The sequence below is a fragment of the Carassius carassius genome, chromosome 30, assembly GCF_963082965.1.
Source record: "Carassius carassius chromosome 30, fCarCar2.1, whole genome shotgun sequence".
Lineage (NCBI taxonomy): Eukaryota > Metazoa > Chordata > Actinopteri > Cypriniformes > Cyprinidae > Carassius > Carassius carassius.
The window spans coordinates 490,383-501,005 of NC_081784.1; the positions used below are offsets into that span (position 1 = coordinate 490,383).

The following is a 10,623-nucleotide window of genomic DNA, read 5'->3' on the forward strand; positions in this document are numbered from 1 at the left end:
ATTTTTCATAAACGTAAACTTCTATAACTTTGTTTCACTTTTTTTTTTTTTACTTTTTCCACTTCAGCCACAACCTGCAAAAATCTAAAGTGTTTTCTTTGGAGTCCAAAATTAAGTCTGTGCTCAAAAAGGGGTTAAAAGTTACAACCCGAATTCCGAATTCCGAATTGGGACGTTTTTTAAATTTTAATAAAATGAAAACTAAAGGAATTTCAAATCACATGAGCCAATATTTTATTCACAATAGAACATAGATAACGTAGCAAATGTTTAAACTGAGAAATTTTACACTTTTATCCACTTAATTAGCTCATTTAAAATTTAATGCCTGCTACAGGTCTCAAAAAAGTTGGCACGGGGGCAACAAATGGCTTAAAAAGCAAGCAGTTTTGAAAAGATTCAGCTGGGAGAACATCTAGTGATTAATTAAGTTAATTGATATCAGGTCTGTAACATGATAAGCTATAAAAGCTTTGTCTTAGAGAAGCAGAGTCTCTCAGAAGTAAAGATGGGCAGAGGCTCTCTAATCTGTGAAAGACTGCGTAAAAAAATTGTGGAAAACTTTAAAAACAATGTTCCTCAACGTCAAATTGCAAAGGCTTTGCAAATCTCATCATCTACAGTGCATAACATCATCAAAAGATTCAGAGAAACTGGAGAAATCTCTGTGCGTAAGGGACAAGGCCGGAGACCTTTATTGGATGCCCGTGGTCTTCGGGCTCTCAGACGACACTGCATCACTCATCGGCATGATTGTGTCAATGACATTACTAAATGGGCCCAGGAATACTTTCAGAAACCACTGTCGGTAAACACAATCCGCCGTGCCATCAGCAGATGCCAACTAAAGCTCTATCATGCAAAAAGGAAGCCATATGTGAACATGGTCCAGAAGCGCCGTCGTGTCCTGTGGGCCAAGGCTCATTTAAAATGGACTATTTCAAAGTGGAATAGTGTTTTATGGTCAGACGAGTCCAAATTTGACATTCTTGTTGGAAATCACGGACGCCGTGTCCTCCGGGCTAAAGAGGAGGGAGACCTTCCAGCATGTTATCAGCATTCAGTTCAAAAGCCAGCATCTCTGATGGTATGGGGGTGCATAAGTGCATACGGTATGGGCAGCTTGCATGTTTTGGAAGGCTCTGTGAATGCTGAAAGGTATATAAAGGTTTTAGAGCAACATATGCTTCCCTCCAAACAACGTCTATTTCAGGGAAGGCCTTGTTTATTTCAGCAGGACAATGCAAAACCACATACTGCAGCTATAACAACAGCATGGCTTCGTCGTAGAAGAGTCCGGGTGCTAACCTGGCCTGCCTGCAGTCCAGATCTTTCACCTATAGAGAACATTTGGCGCATCATTAAACGAAAAATACGTCAAAGACGACCACGAACTCTTCAGCAGCTGGAAATCTATATAAGGCAAGAATGGGACCAAATTCCAACAGCAAAACTCCAGCAACTCATAGCCTCAATGCCCAGACGTCTTCAAACTGTTTTGAAAAGAAAAGGAGATGCTACACCATGGTAAACATGCCCCGTCCCAACTATTTTGAGACCTGTAGCAGAAATCTAAATTGAAATGAGCTCATTTTGTGCATAAAATTGTAAACTTTCTCAGTTTAAACATTTGCTACGTTATCTATGTTCTATTGTGAACAAAATATTGGCTCATGTGATTTGAAAGTCTTTTAGTTTTCATTTTATTCAAATTTAAAAAACGTCCCAACTTTTCCGGAATTCGGGTTGTAATAAATAGTTATTGTATCGATTTAATTAAGAGTCATGTCGTGAGTTTGAGAGCCTGTGAAGCGTCAGAGATGTAAAAGAGTGTTTTATGAGCGCGGAAAGGCTTCTCTTTTACGGGGCCATAAATACATTGTTATTAGGTGTTAGGAGTGAGCTGAGATTTATCCCAACGATTAGCCGGCCCAGCATCCTCCTTCCATTAATCCACACACACACACACGCTCATTCAGCTCAGACTAATTCTTCATCACTCGCTCAAGTAAATTATTTGCTATGGGGAGTTAATTATCCCTCGTTTAAGGTGCTAGTTTTAGGACTCTGATGAGACCTGCATGTGCGTGAGTCTTGAGTGCTACACTTCATGAATCCTCAGTAACTGGATAAAACAGTCACAAACCCTCACCAGTGGAGGAGTGACATCAGCAGGTCAGCTGTCAATCACCCGTCACTCACTCGTCCACTAGGTGGGGCTCCTGCACTGATGGTCACTAGTGAGCGAGTGTGTCTCAATCTCTCCACAGGATCACGGATCAGCGCTTCGAGCGGCTGCCGTACTTCATCTTCGGAGACTTTAACTTCAGGCTGGACTCCAAGCAGGTCATCGAGGTCAGTCGAACGCTCACTCTCTTTTTAAATACAACATTTCATTAAAAGTATTTTTTATTTTATAAGCAAATTAAACATTATCTTATTAATCAGATTTGCTAAACTGCACAAATGTAGTACTATATGCTGTATCCCACAATGCATTGTGCTCGACTTGACCTTCCATTTCCAGAATGATGAATAAACCAGATATTAAATGAACACCACCTTTACTGATGAAAGTCCCAGCATTAAGACATTAGCTCAGTGAGGTGGTCAAAACGTGTGAAACATGCAAGAAAACGTTAAGGTTTTATTGCGTCATGTGTGTCTGAAGGGCCCTCACTTGTGTCTAAAGGCATCATTAGCACACAATGAGTGTCAGAAAAGCCTCCTCACAGAACAATGCTGCTGGAGGGCCGCTCTGCAAACACAGCTGGGGCCCTGAGGACCCTAATGAGTGGTGTATGTGAGGGCCGTAAACCAGCTCATTGTTCTCACTGAGGTCCTGTGTGTGGCAGGAAGGAGAGTTGTTGAATTGCTGCTTGAGCTGTAAAATAAAAAGCCACAAATCATAAAGCATTTCAGATAGTTTGATTAGTGTGTGTCTGTGCACAGGGTTGGCCTAAAATTACCCACAATCCCTTGAGCAGCAGTTTGTTCGGCCTGTGCATCTGTGCATCCACCAGGGTCATGGTTTGTATTAGTTGACATAAACAAGCATCAACGTTTATTGGATGCAGATTTAATCGATGTGTGGAATATTACAGAAGGCACATCTTGATTTATAACACTGTTATTTAAAGTCTAACCGGGAACTTAAAATCATTATATTTGTGATATGAAGTATTTTTCAGCACTTAAATAAGTTTTAGGTGAAGCATTATATTGTAAAAATAAAATTTTTGAAACACTAAGTAATAAAACTAATGTAGTGTGTGTAGAAAAGAATCCGCTTCAGATGAAGATAGACACAGTTTGCACTGACTCTGATTATTTCACTTGTTCAAAGCTATTTTATATTTAAAGACACTACATGAATTTATATATTTATACTTATAGTATACTTTTTAAAGTATTTCATACTCTGCACTTTAAACATCCAAGTATATATAGCACCTTTAAGTATAAAAATATAATAATTATAAAAGTATAAATATATTCCTAAAATATCTTATTAGTATATAGTATTTTTACTAGTTTATACTTAAAGGTAGTGTAGCTATACATTTTAAATACATTTTATACTTAAAATATGATCGTGTATAGAGTATTTTCAGTATTAAGTATATATTTATAGTTTATATATTTATTTCTACATATTATAATTTAAGATATTTTAAAAGATACTATACAAACTTAAATGTATATTAAATTTGCATGTATAGTTGTACTCAAAGTATAAAGAAAATGAGTGTTTTGTTAGTTTTTTTGCAAGTAGTATATTTTCTTTTGATGAGGTTGAGACGAAGGTTCAAGAGTCTCAGGATTCATATTTTAATGTCCGAGTAAATAAAATCCGTGTCACATGTGACCACCTGTTTCCCTTTGACCCTGCTGTGGGGGGTGCATGCTGGGATGTGATGGGACCTCAGTTTGTGTGGTGACAGTGGCGCGGCCGTGTGCCTGGACTCCAGTTTATTTAAAATCCCTCCTAATTAAACTTAATAGAATGTAAATTTAGTTTGTGGGAAAACGGCGGCCGTTCCAATCTCAGGATTGATGGGGGCCGACAGGCGGGTTAATTACTGACTTGATCTACGGAGCTCGTGACATAACTTGTGATGTATTTAATTGGAGTGTATTGGCTGGTTGATGGGAGGACGCGCTCGCTCTGACGCCCCCTTTCTGCAGCGCGGGGCGGCACATGTAAACATCAATCTCTCATTCTTTTGTCCTCTGTCCTTCTGAGAGCTGAGCAGCATGAAATTAAAGGTGGGGCCGCAAGTGGGGCCTCGTTGTACATGACTGATGTAAACTGCTCATTAATGAGCAGTCAGAGGCTCATAAAACTTTCATTTTTCAACATTTGAAGAGCTTTCTATTTCATGGCCTCATGCCAGCGTCAGATCAGTTTTTATATGGAAATAGAGAAAAAAAATAATAAAGCTCTTTGTGTAAGTGTGTGAGTGCGGTGTCCTGTTATGTTATATTTTATGTTATGTCACGTTATGTTTTATGTTACGTTACATTGTGTTTCGTTTTGTTTCATTGTTGTTACATTATATGTTGTTTTGTTATGTTATGTTACGTTTTTAGTTTTTAAGTTGTTTTGTGTTATTACGTTACGTTATGTTTTGTGTTGGTACATTGTTACGTTTTGTTATGTTACGTTATGTTACATTGCGTTATGTTACATTATGTTTTGTTATGTTACATTTCGTTACGTTTTATGTTACATTACGGTATGTTTTGTTATGTTACATTGTTTTGTGTTACATTGTTACATTACATTTTTATTCTGCTACTAGTGTGTTCTGGGTGGGTTCTTGAGTAAAGATGATAAAGACAGTTCTTTGCATCTTGTATCTCTCTCTGTGTGTGTGTGTGTGTGTGTGTGTGTGTGTGTGTGTGCATGTGTGTGTGCGCGTGTGTGTGCGTGTGCGTGTGTGTGTGCGTGTGTGCATGTGTGTGTGTGCGTGTGTGTGCGTGTGTGTGTGTGTGTGTGTGTGTGTGTGTGTGTGTGCGTGTGTGTGTGCGTGTGTGTGTGTGTGTGTGTGTGTGTGTGTGTGTGTGTGTGTGTGTGTGCATGTGTGTGTGCGCGTGTGTGTGCGTGTGTGTGTGCGTGTGTGTGTGCGTGTGTGTGTGCGTGTGTGTGTGTGTGTGTGTGTGTGCATGTGTGTGTGCGCGTGTGTGTGCGTGTGTGTGTGCGCGTGTGTGTGCGCGTGTGTGTGCGCGTGTGTGTGCGCGTGTGTGTGTGTGCACTGGCTTGTGTGTTTGTCCATATGCGCTTGTGTACTTGCACACATCGCAGAATCTGTGGTGGATGGAGACTTGCAGCCGTCTGTCTGTGTGTGTATGTGTTAATTCATTCTTACACAATAAAGCTCCATTTCATACAGTGTTTGTGCATTTGGCCCATCATAAATCAAAGGTGGCAGTGGCATTAAGTACACACTACATTAGTCAGGCTAATTAATTTTGGGACACATCCATCCATTAGTCAGTGGTCCTGTGTTTCATGGGACAGATAGAGAGATCCTGACGGCCGCTGTCAAACCAACCATGAAAACACACACACGCACAAGTGTATCTTCACACACAGGCAAACACATCTACGTGTTTACACACATCTGATCTCCATCCAACAGTGTCAGATGGGAACGCCACTCAGCCCAGCGTACACTATACACTCACTCGCCTAATGCTGGGATCAAATGTAGCCTGATTACTGAATGAGAGTATAAACTGATCAAAAATATACTATAGAGGAGAATATATCACAATCACTGGAAGGATGGAAGGAAAGATAGGTGAATGACAGATAAGTGGATGGATGGATATACGGATGGATGGGTGGAAAGATAGGTGGATGAATGGAACAATAAATAGATAGACAGGGGGAAAGATAGGTGGATAGATAGAAAGATAGAAGGATGGAGACATGGATGGAAAGATAGGTGGATGGACAGATAGACTGATGGATGGATGGATGGATGGAAAGATAGGTGGATGAATGGAACAATAAATAGATAGACAGAGGGAAAGAAAGAAAGATAGATAGATAGATAGATAGATAGATAGATAGATAGATAGATAGATAGATAGATAGATAGATAGATAGATAGATAGATAGATAGAGACATGGATGGAAAGATAGGTGGATGGACAGATAAACTGATGGATGGATGGAAAGAAAGGTGGATGGATGAATGGAGGGATGGATGGATGGACGGACAAATGGATAGATGGAAAGATAGGTGGATGAATGGAACAATAGGTGGATGGAAAGAGATAGATAGATAGATAGATAGATAGATAGATAGACAGATGGATAGATAGAAGAATGGAGACATGTATGTACAGATAGAAGGATGGAGACATGGATGATGGGTGATAGAGAGAAGGATGGAGACAAGGATGGATGGATGATAGATAGAAGGATGGAGACAAGGATGGATGGGTGATAGATAGAAGGATGAGACATGGATGGATGGGTGATAGATAGAAGGATGGAGACATGGATGGATGGGTGATAGATAGAAGGATGGAGACATGGATGGATGGGTGATAGATAGTAGGATGGAGACATGGATGGGTGATAGATAGAAGGATGGAGACATGGATGGATGGGTGATAGATAGAAGGAAGGGACATGCATGGATGGGTGATAGATAGAAGGATGGGACATGGATGGATGGGTGATAGATAGAAGGATGGAGACATGGATGGGTGATAGATAGAAGGATGGAGACAAGGATGGATGGGTGATAGATAGAAGGATGGGACATGGATGGATGGGTGATAGATAGAAGGATGGAGACATGGATGGATGGGTGATAGATAGAAGGATGGAGACATGGATGGATGGGTGATAGATAGAAGGATGGAGACATGGATGGATGGGTGATAGATAGAAGGATGGAGACATGGATGGATGGGTGATAGATAGAAGGATGGAGACATGGATGGGTGATAGATAGAAGGATGGAGACATGGATGGATGGGTGATAGATAGAAGGATGGAGACATGGATGGATGGGTGATAGATAGAAGGATGGAGACATGGATGGGTGATAGATAGAAGGATGGAGACATGGATGGATGGGTGATAGATAGAAGGATGGAGACAAGGATGGATGGGTGATAGATAGAAGGATGGAGGGGTAATAGATAGAAGGATGGAGACAAGGATGGGTGGGTGATAGATAGAAGGATGGAGACAAGGATGGATGGGTGATAGATAGAAGGATGGGACATGGATGGATGGGTGATAGAAGGATGGAGACATGGATGGATGGGTGATAGAAGGATGGAGACATGGATGGATGGGTGATAGAAGGATGGAGACATGGATGGATGGGTGATAGTAATTGGTTGTGTTTGGTGTGTGATCTATATGCTCTTCTTGTTTTCTGTCTGTAGTTCATCAGGAAGAGTTGTGTAACGATGAGTTAATCTCTCCAGCACAATACTCCTCTTCGTTCAGCGTTTGCTCCAGATAAACCCACATGATCTCTGATGGCCTCGTCCGATGGACAGGCGTCTCTTTTCTCCATCTGTCCCTGCCGTGTGTGTTTAAAAGCACTAACAAAGAGCGTCACACATCGCGGGCAAGCGACATGCCTTTAATCAGAGCCTAATTAAAACCGAGAGAGTGAAGAACAGCCACTGACTGTTCCTCTCACAGCCTCATTAACAACAGGCTGTTTGAGCGCTGCGTGTGCGTCCCTGGGCTGATGTTGGCACAGCTGGAGCGGAGCGATGGGAGCGAGGGCTTCGCCTGGCACAGACATCACAGGACCGAGGCCCTTACAGCATCATGACTCCGGTGTCCTTCTGCTCCACACTTCACACCCATACTGGACCTCAGATTAGTTTCATTTAATTCATTTTGTACTTTATATTTCATCATTGTTTATTTTTGTTAGATAACTTTTTACTTTATATGTATTTTTTTCATTTATTCGATATTTTATTTTACATTGTTTATTTTATTTTTTGTTGGATTATTTTTTACTTTTTTAAATTTTTTCTATTTTGTTTTACTTTTGAATTTTTTTTCAGTAAGACTTTTATTTCATTTTTATAATTATTTTTTTATTTTTTGTTTATTTTACTTATCTCTTTTCATTTTAAATTGTTTTTATATATTTGTTTCATATAATTTATATTACTTTTTATTCAATTATATTTAGTTTTATAATTCACGAGCCACTCGCCCGTCATGTTTAAGAGAGCCAGTGGCACATTGAGGATGCATGGCCTCTCGTCTTTAATTCCTCCTGTGATTTATCTGTGCTGTATTGAGTTAGGCTTTTCTTTGAGTGCAGGATGAAACCTGCAACTGCTTCCTGTTTCATGAGGCTGGAGAGGAAGTAGTTTGTCAGCTCCATCTAGGTCAAACTATCCTGTAATAGTCAGAGAAAAGCACTGGGTTTAGTACTGGGCTGTTTAAGCTTACTGGATGGATAAACTGTAACATATAATCAATCCAATGTTCAATCAGTTACTTAAACATTTCCACTTCAAAACAGAGATTAAGACACTTTACAGTCTTTATTATTTATATAATCTTTACAGTATTTACACCCTTGTTACTATACCTAATTAAAACTAAAATTATAACTATTTAATGAAAAAAAAACATTGATTTTGATGATGATGATGATGCATTTTATTTATAATGCGCTTTTCTCCAACCCAAAGCGCTACACAGTATAGTAAACATAATATAAGATAATTAAACAATAAATAAAAAACAGAAAAAATAAATAAGATGCACTTCAAAGACAATAAGCATTTATAGAAAGATGGGTCTTTAGAGACCTCTTAAAGCAGTCCAGAGTTGTAGAATATTTTATCGCAAATGGAAGTTTATTCCACAACCGCGGAGCGGTAACCGTAAAGGAGCGACCACCCATCGACTTTAATTTGAATGTGGGCTGCTGTAGAGCATAAGAGTCAGATGAGCGGAGAGAACGATTTGGAATGTAAGGAACAACTAGATCACAAAGGTATTCCGGTGCTATCCCATGAATGGCTTTATATGTTAAAATCAAGATTTTAAAATCGATACGTGCCGTTACTGGAAGCCAATGGAGTTCATAAAGAACAGGGGAAATGTGCTGCTGAACAGTTGTGTGTGTTAGTACACGTGCGGCCGAGTTTTGGATATACTGTAATTTCTTAATATGTTTATCAGGGAGACCAGAGTATAGTGCATTGCAGTAATCTAGTCTCGACGTGATAAATGCATGGATAAGCTTTTCTGCATCTGGCAGGGATATAAAAGGTCGAATTCTTGCAATATTTTTTAGATGAAAAAAAGCTGATTTTGAAACCAATTTGATATGGGCATCAAAAGACAAATGTGAATCAAAAATAACACCTAAATTTCGTACCTGTGATGCTGGGGCCAGTAAACCAGAATCAGTGATCAGATTTTGACAGTTAAACTTGTGCAAGGCTGCCGGCATACCAACAAGTAGAAATTCTGTTTTTGATTCATTAAGTTTAAGATAATTGGCATGCATCCATAACTTAATTTCTTCCATACATGCGCTCAGAGCTGTGATCGCAATATTAGGATCAGGGAGAGTGTTAACATAGATCTGCGTGTCATCAGCATAACAATGAAACCTCAGACCGTATTTTCTGATAATGTCACCAAGTGGGAGCATATAAATGCTGAACAAAGTCGGCCCAAGCACTGACCCCTGCGGGACACCCTGCTGAACTAATGTGGCCTCAGATTTACTTTACTTAAAACATTACTTAAAATAAACGTTAACTGAAATAAAATAAAAAAGTTTTTTTAAACTAAAACATTCAGCAAACATTAATTCAGTTAAACAATGTACTAAAATAACTAAGAGTTTATTTATAAATTAATGTGTGTGTATTGTTACATTTTTAATTAGTAAAAAAAAATTAATAAAACTTAAACCAAATTATAATAAAAAATAACTAAATTGAAAATATATATTTAACAAATAAATAAATATTTTTTTTACTAAATTAAAATAAAAAAGAAAACTTATTCAAAATATTAACAACAAGTATAGTTTTATCTCAGTGATGCAAAAATAATACTGTTTATAGTTTAATATTTGTTTTCTTAATAATTCATGTAAATGCTTTAACAAGATTTCTGCTGTTAAACCCTCTGAAGTGCTGCCTTGTAAAATAATAATATTAAACTAAGATTAAGTAAATGTGTCTAAAATGAAAAAAGAAAAATAGAAATACTAAATAAATAGATAAAATACTATAAAATTGCAAAAATGAATAAATGTAAAATAAAATACTTTATTGTGAGTGTGTGTAACTGTAAATTTTGTTCTATATACATCAGAATGAGAGTGGAGTTGAGCTGTGTGTGTGTGTGTGTTTGGTGTGTGCGCGCGTGTGTGTGTGTGTGTGTGTGTGTTTGGTGTGTGTGCATGTGTGTGTGCGTGTGTGTGTGTGTCTGTGTGTGTGTGTGTTTGGTGTGTGTGCGTGTGTGTGTGTGTGTGTGTGTGTGTGTGTGTGTGTTTTATAGTGTGTATGTGTGTGTCTCTGATTGTGTGTGTGTGTGTGTGTGTGTGTGTGTGTGTTTTATGGTGTGTATGTGTGTGTCTCTGATGG

At 38.7% G+C, this 10,623-nt stretch overlaps 1 protein-coding gene across 2 annotated transcripts in view; it reads left to right on the forward strand.

Annotated features, from left to right (window-relative positions):
- The window catches only part of LOC132110369 (inositol polyphosphate-5-phosphatase A-like), a 162,212-nt gene that overhangs the window by 120,354 nt on the left and 31,235 nt on the right, over window positions 1-10,623 (forward strand). For both annotated transcript variants that reach the window (XM_059516917.1, XM_059516916.1), the window contains exon 9: window positions 2,271-2,355. In XM_059516917.1, coding sequence (XP_059372900.1) covers window positions 2,271-2,355 — 85 coding nt within the window. The remainder of the gene's footprint in view (window positions 1-2,270; window positions 2,356-10,623) is intronic.